Source organism: Cibotium barometz, chromosome 26 (assembly GCF_041138505.1).
Source record: "Cibotium barometz isolate CiBa-2024 chromosome 26, ASM4113850v1, whole genome shotgun sequence".
In the NCBI taxonomy this organism is placed as follows: Eukaryota; Viridiplantae; Streptophyta; class Polypodiopsida; order Cyatheales; family Cibotiaceae; genus Cibotium; species Cibotium barometz.
In genome coordinates, this window is record NC_141071.1 from 40,692,567 (window position 1) to 40,705,472 (window position 12,906).

Below are 12,906 nucleotides of genomic sequence, written 5' to 3' on the forward strand. Positions count from 1 at the left end.
CCATCCGGTCTGTCGTCGGTCACAGGCATTACAGCCTACGTGATAGTATGTCTACCAACATGTCCAGTCATGCCAGATATGTCAAAAAGTGAAAGTTCCTCATACCAAACAGGTAGGGTTACTTCAGCTTTTGCCTATTCCTGAGGGACCCTTTCACGATGTCAGTATGGACTTCGTAGGTCCTCTTTCTGCCTCAGCTGGATCTAGAAACACATGGTGTATGACAATTGTTGACAGATTTAGTAAGTTTTACATGCTCATTCCATGCAAGCAGATACCCACATCCGAGGACATAGCTCGCTTGTTCATTTGGTTTCAGTATCCCATTGGTGGTTTGCCACGGACTATCACATCAAATAGAGATCGAAAATTTATGTCCCATTTTCGGAGAGCATTATTTGACAATTTTGGGACTAAGTTGCAGTTGTCCAGTACATTCGATCCTCAAATAGATGGCCAAACAAAAATTACAATTAATTGGCCTTTGACGTTCTCAAATCATACTGCCATGACCAGCAGTCGAAATGGGAACAATATCTTCCTTTGGTTCAAGTAATCCTCAACAATACTCACTCTTTGAGTTAGTCAACCAGCCCCTTTGGTGGCTTATGTGGTCTGTTGGCCAGCAGCCAACCAGGCATACAGCCCGACTAGTAGTTTTTGGGCAGCCAACAAGTGTTACCACAGTCGACTCAGGCTTTATGCAGTCGTGAACATTTGCAAGCATCCGATTGGCATATTATGGAGTCATGGATATTTTTGCAGCAGCCGACTATCATTTGTCGGTCGCGGGGGGGATATCTCTGCAGGCTGACAGCCCTTATAGGCAGACGACTGCAGTCTAGAGGCAGTATAAAAATAGGGCCTCAGTCCCACATCATTCATATTCAGGTATTTAGCATTAAGTGCAGAAGCTAGTCAGGATCCAGTCGACTCTAGGCTATAAGGGAGCTCCTTTTCACATACAGCCAGCATATGTGCAGTCGTACAGTTATCTGGACTTGCATCAGTGACTAGAAGATGCTTCAACAGAGCCTCGGAATAGGGAGCCGGCGTACGGTCTTCCTCGTGCTTGCATTGGGCATTCATATTGCTTGTTTCTCAAGCATTGTACAGCATTCTCCAAAGAATAATAAAAGTAAATACTCTTGCTTTGGGGGTGGGGGGGGGTTCTCCTTTAGTGGGTACTGGGACCCAATACTGTGTCGTCTTTTACATTCTCTCTCTCTCTCTCTCTCTCTCTCTCTCTAAAGTTGATGCTAAAGATTCTCACCTTTGTTGCTGGAGTTTTCCTCCCAGATGTTATCCATTAGGAGCTCCTAGTACTGTACTTTTCCTCATAGTTGTTTCAGTTTCAGTTAGTTGTTTAGTTGTTTTTAGCTTTCCTTAGACATTGTATCAGATCCACCAATTGTTGTAACCTTTTTGGTCTCATAGGTCATTTTGGCCTTCTGAAGATGTTAATATATCATTTCATTTCATTTTCACCACATAAAGGTATAAAGAAGGCCTTGTTGTGTGTTATCTCGGTGCATGTAACGGGAGCAAAGGAGGGTGCCCGAGGAGGAGTGTCCTGAAGATAGCTCAGGTCATAGGGTGCCTCATCCATAAGAAGGTATGGGCTGGAAAATGAAGCCTGAACTTATTTACAGGGCAATGGACAAGTGGGTGCAAGTGATGCTGGGATTGGTTTTGTATCCGTAAATGGTAATGTTGGCACCCGAAATGTGCTGTGCCCGAAAAACTATGAAGTGGCGGGTTTCTGAGATAAAGCAAGACTACATTGTTGTGTGTGTTGTTATGTTATGTTGATGTGTGGGGATTTAACAGGCACAAAATGCTTGAAACGAACACACCTGATAATTCTATAGAGAGGGGAAAACCACTGGCTTTTGTACTGGAGAAAGGAGGCGGCTGATTAATGCGTGTTGCAGAAAAGTATCATTTTTTTTGTGTGTGTGTGTGTGGTTGCTGGCTTCATTCGAGGCCGGCCGATTTTTTTTTTTTTTTTTGGTTCGTTGTTTAGAGGGCTGGCGGTTAACAGCCGAAGTGGTGAAGGTGTTTGCCAAGGACCGGGAAGTCATGGGTTCAAAACCCCACAAGGTGTTTCCTCGGTTGCATCGCCTACGGCTGGAGGAAAAGCGCATACGAGCAGTGAAAAACAGTAACTATGGGAGGATCTTGAACCTAAGGCTAGTCGCGGGCAGGGGAGATATTGTTTTGACATTGGTTTTTTCTAGTTAAGGTGTTTTATCTTCTCTTGCTTATAGTATTATTTTGTTTTCAAATGTTCAAAATCAAGGGCTTGTCCTTGCACCACTAAAAAAATTTCTTATACATGAAATTGTAGGTATTGCTTGATGCAATGCCATTGTTTTCTTTGTCGATTTACCAATTTGCTGCAAATGTCAAGTTCATCTGTGTGACCAGACACTAACTTTGCATTTTATTTATGTGAGGTACTATATTTATTGGCTCCAAATTTACTGTGTGTTTGCCTCGCCTTAGTGACCGTATGTAGGGAGCTTCTCAATAGAGAAATGTGCAAAACTAAAGGAAGAGCGTTTTCCAATTATTGTGGCCCTTCTATAAGGAGAGCCTGTTTTTCCAAATTGTGAAGCTTGCGTAGGCCCAATTTTTTTAAAAAAAAAACATCTGTGGCCCAACTTAGAACATCTTGCTTGGTTTAAGAGCCGTGTATAAAAACCATATTATCTTTGCTTGTGTACTGTGTGCTATTATTGTCTTTGTTTTTTTGTTTTTTTTGTTTTTTTTGTTTTTGCACCAACTTGTATGCAGCAAACAACTTATAATCTGAGCCTAGGCATAGGATCTATTGTTGCGAATTCTCGAAACTGATGATCGAATTTCTAATTAGGAGCGCCCCCTCACCCTTCCCCTCAACAAAGCGCCACCCCCACCAGAATTAAGTGATAAGCCAAGTTATAAGTAGGTCTTTCTGGTTTCTCATCATTAGTTGAAAAAATCTATGGATTTTGCAGGATTGGGATGGAAATCATGGAAGCGGCGTTGGTTCATTTTGACTCGCACTTCCCTGGTGTTTTATAAGAGTGATCCTGTGAGTCTGTGTAAATGAGCTGAACGTGTTCTGGATAAATGTGTGTGTAAGTCTCAATGTAGACATTAATTCTCAGCAATAATGAACACATTACAAGCTTGCTTCTCTCATCAAATCTGACATTCTCCTCAAGCGTTCAATATCAGTCTTTCTCATACTACAAGTGATTAATGCTTCTCAGGTTTATGCTGGAAAACGATCTGATGCTTTGCAGCCTTATGCCTGAATTTGATTACTTATACTTAGGTTTATGTTTAAAGGGTGATAGGTATTTTAAGTTTGGAGTTCCGCTTTCAGTTTCTTCATATTTCTCATCCTGTGCTGCTTTTTGCTCTGCAGAATGCCCTTTCTAAGGGCAATGAAACCATTTTGGCATTGGGTGGCATTGACTTGAACAGCTCGGGAAGGTATGCAAACCATGAGAGCTTTGTACCTTTCTAGTGTTATGTTTTTTTAAACATAAACTCTAAAGAGGGGAGGAGAGCATGCCAACAAGGCAGTTAATGTCATTGATTGTGTGCGATCAGTGTGCTGGCAAGAGCAGATAAGAAGCTGCTTACAGTGCTCTTTCCTGATGGACGTGCCTTTACACTAAAGGTTAACAACAACTCCTGCTTGCACATTGCAACCTATCAGATTGTATTGCAATGTTGAAAACATTCAGACCTTCATGGCTGCAAACTTACATGCATAGCAGACTTTGCTGATTTAGAAACCTGTTTGTTATGGGAGATGTCTTCAGTTGAACCAATTGAATGTCATTTTCTCAACCTACAGGCAGAGGCAACAGAAGATTTAGAGGAATGGAAAGCTTCCCTTGAGCGAGCTATCTCTGCAGCCCCCAGTGCAGATTTGGTAATGGGACAGAGTGGTATTTTCAAAAGTGATTCTGTGGATGCTGCTGATGGACCAACTGAGCTAGGTTTACTTCATGCTCTCACCTCCTTGCTCTCGGTACACAGTTTCGTAGGGAAAGTACTTGATCAAAATTGAAATGTTTGACTGTTATTTTTTCTTGAAAAGAGATCCTTCTAATAGTTAAAAGGAACCCTCATATTAGGCAAAAAACAAATTGGGAAGGGGTGTTTCCCTCCATGGCTGGCCGCCCAAAGAGGAAACTAGCTCATACAACCGGCGGGTGTGGGGGCCAAAACCGGCAGCCTATAATGCCAAGTAATCTCGCTGGCCCGATCAGTGAGACAGGGACCTGTGTGCCATGTGCCTAGGAAGGCCTTTTGCCATTTACTCATGCGATCCGATGCCACGTGCATCCCGCACTTGGATGCCACGTGGACATATCTATACAATATAGGTGCAAGGCCTATGGTGGCTACTTGGTCCCATGTGAGCCCTACTCCGGGATGAGTTAGCCATAGATCCACTGGAAAGCGTTATGGTCAGGTGTACAACTGCCGTACATGGTCATGGTCAGTTGAGCATGTCTTGCATATGCCATCAGAGCATGTCCCGCACATCTTTGTAACCCTTTGGAATGATGTAGAGGTGTTCTGGGCACTTATTAGGCTTGCAACTTGGTGTACGGGCACCAGTCTAGGTCTAGGAGTCAGTAGCCAGGATTACGGTGTTTATGAACCTATATTTATATGATAACTAGCAACACCAATTAGGGGGTTGTGTACCAACTATGGATTTAGGACAAGGTGTGGCACGTTGGGCAGCCTTGGAGGCCTGCCCAAGACCCATTGGGGAACCACAAGAGCAGCCAGCCCTAGGTGCCCCGATTTGGGGGGCCACACATGAGAAAACACATCAGATTTGTCCTCTTTTCGCTGGTCGGCTAGGCCTACAGCAGGTCAGCCTGTTAGGACAGCCCCATACGTCTATATATAGATCGTTGTAGCCCTTGGGTCATTCATATGAGGTTTTGTAGCATGCAATAGGTTGATCGTCGTAACGCGCAACAAAGCCTTCTTTATATCTGTGAGTTTATGCAATTCCATGAGAGAAGAGAAGAGAGAGAGAGAGAGAAGATAGATAGTTGACACGGTATTGGGTCCCAATTAACCACTGAAGCGTCGCCCCCCCCCGCGCCCCCCCCCCCCCCAACCCCCTGCCTTGCAAGCATGAGTATTTTCTTATATTTCTTTGGAAAACTTTGTACAATGAGTAAGGACTGCCAAATGCAAGAACGAAGTAGACTGAACGCAGGCTGAACCATATGTTGTCCAAGCTCCTTTGAATATCACTTTGATGACCACTATGCAAACCCATAACTGAGGGATGGACATGTTGACTGAATGCTGAAGAAATCTCTTCGCTGAGGCCTTGGGACTGTAGCACAATCAAGTGCCGAATGCTGAATGTATGCGCAAGAAGCTGGAAGCTCTATGCACACATAACTGCTTGAGAACTGCTTGTACTCTGATTTAATGAATAATTTATGCTATGGGCTAGGCAACTGCTTATATGACTCCATGCTGCTGGTCGGCCTCTAGAAGTGCTGTCGATCTGTTTATATGGTGCATAAAATGCTAGTTAACAGCATTTAATGCTGCTCTTAACATCATATTTGCCCTTTTTACTGCTGGCGGACTGCAATCATGTACCCGATATGTTACTTGTTGTGTCCTATGTTGGCATGTGCTCATGTGAGGCTGTTGGCCTGCTGTATATGCTGCCTATGATGCTTTTCTGCAAGTGTTGATGCTGGCCAATGCCTGTAGGCATCTAATGCTGGCCGACTGCAGGTCCCAGGCTGTTGACTGTGTCCCATGGTCATGGGCAGGCCTTTGGCTGGCCCGTAGGCATGCTTAACATGCATAGCTTCTACATGCTTGCTAATGCAAAGGTTGACTTCTACATGAATCTATTTGATGAATTCTCCAAGTGGGTAAGAGGATTGACACATGGCAGACTCTCTATGGCTTTGGACCCGAGACCAAGAGTATGAGTGCAACGAGTCGCTGAAGAGTTTTAGCTACGTAAGTGGCCAATGGGTCGTTGTCTTGTTTGACAATGGGAGCATGGAGGATGTGATTACCGAAGAGGCCACTCGGCGAGCTTGTTTTCCTTTGACTTCATCAGACAAACATGTGTATTAAGTTTGAAGCCCGTAGTGCTAAGTTGGTCATCCAGGGCAAGGAGTTTGTGTGGGATTTCATGGTTGTAGGAGAAGACATAATCCTAAGGATTCATTGGTTTCACAAGTTCAACCCAGACATTGGCCGAGACTAGGAGTGACACATTTTTTGGATTCTTCGGGGTGTGTCCAAGTTTGAAGCCGCTCCTAAATTTTGTTATAAAACATAGCTGAAAACCAAGGTTAGTCCTAAACCAAATCATGAGGTAGTAGGCTAACTCACCTCCCAACCGTGACCGGCATCCACTGATCTCCCTTGAGCCAAGGCTAGGGCTTCTTGCCCAATCCCATAGGCCGGTTTCTAAGAATCTACGCACTGGCCATGTGCATGGCATGAGAATGTGCGCTTTCTTGGTCCAAGCCAGATCTTTAGTTTGTTTCCACACAACTCTGTCTCACAATAACCCAAACTCTCACTTATATAGTGATAAGTACGCCATACATAGCTAACTTGCTATAAAAGACCATTAAGTACGCCATTTACCGAGCTTGTAACCCTTGAGGTCTCCAAGCTCTACAACTCCTTGAGAAGCAATTCCACTGCGTCTCCCGCGAGCGTTGTCACACCGCCGTGTTGCACTACGGGTCCTCGTCTCTCCTCTCACCTCACTTCACTCACACACACTCACTAACATGCAATAGGGAGAGAGATTAGCAAGAGCAAGACTCAATTGCACAATGGAAGAGTATGTTGTATTATGAGAGAAATTCACTTATATACATGGCCATAAGTGTTCACACTCACTTAAACTGTGGTCGGCCGGGCACTTTAGGCTCATAAGAGGCCTAATGCTATTACAATGACTCCCATAATATATCCATAAAGTACATCACTTAGGACTTCATCCTAACTTGCTACCATACGCTCTTGAAACGGAAATCACCATAAATACTTTGTCACACCATTACGGGCGTTCGTCCAAGTTGTAGCTTTGAACACTATTGCTTCAATTCTTGAATGTATGACCCTTTGGTGTATTTACCTTGACTCCTTGATGTAAGATAATGGCGGTATCTCTTGTTAATCCTAGAATTGAATTAACATTCCTCCCTTCCTGATGACGATCGCGTCTGCGTGATCGCGTTGAAGGCCTGTGTGTGGAGAGAATGAACAAGCTTTGGCGATGGCTTTGATGTTGAATGACGTTCAATGGTCTTTGTTTCTCCGGAAGGAATAAAAAAAGCTAGTTAATGAATGAAGAGGTTAGTGGTGTATTGGGAATTCCTAACGGAGTGGGGTTTTTTTGCGAATGATTGCATTTTATATTTGTGCGAGTCTCCTTTTTTTTTTTGGGGGTTTTGTGGCTCACTTTGTTTTTGGCAATCATCGGCACGGTTACATGTGATTTTTGTTAGTGGGGATACTAAGAAATGTTAATAATGGGAGAGAAGACAGAGAAGCATCCGGAGGAACGTAGACTTAATCATCAGAATGAGATGGTGATTCTCTGAGTTCCTCATTTAAAGTAATTGGCTTGTGATGATGTCTCTTTGTGTGGCAGGATTCTTATCAAATGTTGTTGAGTAGGATCTGATCCTGTCTTCTTCTGTCCATGTGTTTTTTATATTTTTATCCATATTTAAGTGTTCTTATGAAGCAAATTTACATGAAGTACAAGAATTGAGTCATATAGACTCTTATTGAACTGTTCTGTGTTGAAGTAACCACTTGTTGGTGAGGATTGAAAGAATTACGTTGACTTGCGAGTCTAATATAGATATCTTCACTAAGGATTGAAGATTATTGATTTGTGAAGATGGTGGCGTCGTTTGGAGAGGTTTGTAATTTGATGGAAAATTCCAGGCGATGGGCTGTACCATTGACCAGGCTTTCGTCCACCATGGCTCCCCCATCCAGAGATGTACCTGGAAGTTGTCGATGGTGAGGCTTTGGTGCAAATGTTCTCCAGTGCATGAGGATGGATATGTACTCATGGAGCAGCACTGCTGAAATGATGTCGAGGTAGTAGGGAAGACCGCTAATTGTTTGCTTGAACAGACAAGCTCTTGTGTTGTTGTTGAATGCACGAGAGTAGTTGAGTGATTTGCTTGCTATTTCTTGGGTCTCCATTCTTGTCGAACTTTTAGTGAAGTTTTTTGGGGTTGAAGTTGGTGGTGAGGTTTTCTTCACAATGTTCGATTTTGGCAACCATATGATGGAATTATCATCATAGTATCCTTGTTGATGCTGTACATGCACATGCATCTATCTTTGACGAATACTGTAATTTGGTGGTCGTTGTGCTTGGTGTTGAGGCTTTCTTCTTTGTGCAAGCTTAGGGGACTTTGTCATGCGCTTGGAGACCTAAGCTTTGGTATTTCTTTGGTAGTACCCTTGTACTTGCAGCAGTATTTTTGGTACCGACACTTGTTGCATTGGTGGAGTTCTTTGAGGAACTCACATAGGCTTTTGTGGACGGTGTTGTGGAGTACTCTTCTTCTCCCTTGGCTTTTGAGTGCTTTGTTGAGGAAGAGGTTTTGAGTGTCGAGGCCCATAAGTCTCTTATGAAGTGGCTGTCGATGATGAGGCCTTTGAGCATGTGGTTGTCTCCTTTGATGAGGTTTGTCAATGAAGATGTATAAACTTCGGGGTCGCTCCTTTGAGTTCCTTGTTAGAGATAGATAGTTTGGCTATGGGAATTTCTTAAGGAATAGATGTTGATTGCGAGGTCTTGGTGAAGGTGATACAGTATTAGGGTTAGGGTTTACAGGAGCTTCAAGCAAGCGTGGAAACCAACAGTGAGAGAGAACACGACTTCAGTGTATTGCTTGATGAAAAAGTGAAGTGCAATAGCCATATAATAGTGACCCTAAAGATAAGTGTTCACATGTCCGGCCATAAAATGTGCTGGGTGGACCAAAACACTTATAAACTGCATATAAGTGAAACTGAACTAAACTGGGGGAAAAAACCTCCACTAACTGAAGTAAAAAGTGCCCCAGTAATCTATTGATGATCACTAGCACTCCTCTGGGTGCATACACAGCATAAAACCCAACAAACCCCCCTGGAGTGATATGTGATCACTGTATATCATCCACCAAAAGGAAACAAATTCAAAGCATTGCGGAATGCTTCAAATTTCGGACGTGGTAATGCCTTGGTGAAGACGTCTGCCACATTCTGATCTGTAGGACAGTAGATCAGACTGATATCTCCTGCCTGGAGTCGCTCCCGAACAAAATGATAGTGAATCTCAATGTGTTTCGTGCGAGCATGAAACACAGGATTCCTGGCCACAGCAATGGCACTCTGACTATCAGTATAGATAGGTGTAGGCTCCTCCACTGAAATATCCATATCAGTCATGAGACGACGCAGCCAAACACACTCAACAGTAGTAGTGTAGGCTGCTCTGTACTCTGCCTCACAAGACGAAGTGGCCACTGTGGTCTGTTTCTTGCTTAGCCAAGAAATGCATGAAGAGCCAAGAAAGAAACAATTTCCACTAGTCGAATGTCTGGTATCAAAATCACCAGCCCAATCTAAATCACTGTAAGCGTATAACTGCATGTCACCCCCCTCAGGATAAAGCAATCCAAGAGACAAGGTACCCTGCAAATAACGGAATACACGCTTCACAGCTTGCCAATGTGACAACCGCGGGCTGTGCATGAATCTGCTCAACTGAGAGACTGCATACTGAATATCTGGCCTTGTATTACACAAGTAAATAAGGCACCCAACAGCCTGAGCATATGTAGTGGCATCAAAGGAAACACTGTCATCTTGTAGTGAGAGTTTCATCCCAGGCTCCATAGGAGTACTAATAGGCTTGCAATCCTGAAATTTAAACTTCTCCAGAAGTTTAGCAACATAGCGTGATTGCAACAACCCAATGCCTCTGTTATCCTGCACAAACTGTATGCCCAAATAGTAATGTACAAGGCCCAAGTCAGACATGTCAAATGTTTGTTGCATTATCTCCTTAAAAGCTGCAATTTTGTCATCATTTGATCCCATGAGCAAGAGATCATCCACATAAAGACTGATGACCAGCAGATCTGTCTCTTCTTTCTTTACATACAGAGTGGCCTCTGATGGACTGTTCACAAATCCCTGAGTGAGTAGAAAAGCATCTATTTTTGCATACCAAGCTCGTGGAGCTTGTTTCAAACCATACAAGGCCTTTTTCAGCCTGCAAACTTTCCCCTCATGACCATGTTCTGCAAATCCCATGGGCTGAAATACATAAACTTCCTCCTCGAGGTCCCCATGTAGGAATGCAGTCTTTATGTCCAACTGGTGAACAACCCAACCACGATGTGCAGCCAATGCAATGACACACCTAAGTGTCGACATACGGGATGTAGGAGCAAATGTCTCCTCATAATCAATGCCCTTCTTCTGTGCATAGCCCTTTGCAACTAGACGGGCTTTGTACCTGTCAATGGATCCATCTGCATGTCTTTTCAACTTATAGACCCATTTAGTACCAATTGCTTTCTTGCCTTTGGGCAGGTCAACCAAATCCCATGTTTGATTCTTTTTAATAGAATCAAGCTCATCCTGCATGGCTTTGTTCCAATGCACATTATCTCGTGCATCCACAAACGAATCAGGCTCATCATCATCCTGTAAACTGGCTGCCATAACCAGATTCAAATCCATGATGTGGGCATGCTCATTGGTCCTTGTTTCCTTACGAGTACGACCAGCAAGAGGACCCTCTAAATGGCTGTCCTGTAGTGTCCTCAAATACCATCTAGGTATATGTCTGACCTGTGGTGCCTGCTGCCCCATATTTGGTTCAGCTTCTGGCTCATTTGGCTGCTGAATTTCTGCACCACCTACATCATTTACTGGCTGTCCTGTACCCTCATGAGTTGGATCACCAACTGTGGAATGAAACTCCATGGGTAGTAGACCTTCAAACACATCATTTTCAGCCTGATTTGCCTCATAACCAGCCATGCATATTTCTGATTTTTCATCAAAAATTACATCCCGACTAGTGAATATCTTCTTGGATAGTGGGTCATATAACCTGTAGCCCTTGCTCTCACGGCTATACCCAACAAAAATGCATTTTGTGGCTTTATCATCCAGCTTCCTCCTCAACTCTTTGGGTATGTGTGCATATGCAAGACACCCAAAGATACGAAAATGCGATACAGAAGGCTTGCGGCCATGCCAAGCCTCAAATGGAGTAATAGAAACCAATGCCTTTGTGGGACATCGATTCAAAATATGACAAGCACACATGACTGCTTCCACCCAAAAGATATGTGGTAGCCTTTTTGCTTTTAGCATACATCTGGCCATCTCCATGAGTGACCGATTCCTCCTTTCTGCAATCCCATTCTGCTGTGGAGTGTAAGGAGTAGTATACTGATGTTTTATACCTCTACTCCCAAGAAAGGAATTCAGCATATGTGACATATATTCCCCCCCTCGGTCAGAACGGAGAGTCTTCACCTTGCATCCTGACTCTGTCTCAGCAAGTGCTACAAAGGCCAAAAATGCATCATATACCTGTGATTTCTGTGTCAAAGGATAGACCCAGCATATACGAGAGAAGTCATCAATAAATGTTGCAAAATAGAAGCAACCACCTAATGACTTCGTCTGCATGGGACCACAAAGATCACTGTGTATAAGTTGCAACTTTGCAGTTGCTCTTAGAGCCTGATCACGTGGGAAGGAAAACCTGTGCATTTTTCCCAAAATACATCCTTCACAAATGTGATCTGGAGGCTTCTCCATGAGAGGTAGATCTGTAAACATGTTATGTCGCTGCATAAGCATAAGACTTCCAAAATTTACATGCCTCATACGAGCATGCATGCCATAACTCCGCATCAACCATAGCTGGAGTAAGAGTGAATGCATGATAAGCAGACTGATCCACTGGCTGAAATGCATCCAACTGATAAAGTCCATGACATAATGTACCAGTAAGCATCAAGGTCAAGGCATTAGCTTTGTCTCTGACCATGCATTTATCATCATCAAAGTGGACTTGCATACCACAATGTGCTAAAGAAGAAATGGACAACAAATTCTTCTTTATCCCTGGTACATATAAGGCATCTGTAAGGCGGAGAATGGAGCCATCAATGGCTGTGAGCTGAATCTCCCCAATGCCACGAACTGGATATGAAGCATTGTTGGCACACTGAACAGTTTTGCCAACAGGAGCAGGGCCAACATGACTAAACAAATCCCTGCGAGATGTGATATGCTTTGAGGCACCACTATCAAAATACCAAGTACATGCATGCTCTGTCAAACTGAGTGCCTGTGAAGACCAAGAGGCATCATAGCTGCATGTATAAAAACAGTAATCCCTGTCCTCAACAAAAGAAGCGGAGCTTTAGAAGCATCATTAACAGACATTCCAGCTTCCTTTGCCTTCTCTTTGGCAATCCTCTTCCTACATTCCGTGATGTAGTGACCTGGCTTCTTACAGTAATGACATTTGCCCTTCTTCTTGGGCTGTCCATCACCTTTCTTGGTATCCTGTGAAGAACCACCATCACCTGAATTTTGATTTGCACTCTTTGGCTGAGTTTTTCCTTTCCCCTTTTGACCTGTAGTAAATGCTTGTTCAGCATTTGTGTTCATATTCATATTCTTCCTCATTTGCTCCTCTTGTAGTAAGAGAGCAACAAGTTCCTGATACTTGAGGGGTTCAACAGCATTCCTCATGCTGAGGTTCAAAGAGGTATGAAAAGCCAAGTAAGATCTTGGCAAAGAGTGCAAGATGGTGGACACAAGCTGTGT

The 12,906-nt window shown here is 43.5% G+C and overlaps 1 protein-coding gene across 1 annotated transcript in view; it reads left to right on the forward strand.

The window, feature by feature from the left end:
- LOC147623967 (rho GTPase-activating protein 7-like) overlaps positions 1–12,906 on the forward strand; it is a 104,107-nt gene that overhangs the window by 22,755 nt on the left and 68,446 nt on the right. Inside the window, exons 3-6 of the mRNA XM_086820836.1 lie at positions 3,003–3,079; positions 3,419–3,486; positions 3,607–3,676; positions 3,857–4,001. Of these exons, the coding sequence (XP_086676962.1) occupies positions 3,003–3,079; positions 3,419–3,486; positions 3,607–3,676; positions 3,857–4,001 (360 nt within the window). The remainder of the gene's footprint in view (positions 1–3,002; positions 3,080–3,418; positions 3,487–3,606; positions 3,677–3,856; positions 4,002–12,906) is intronic.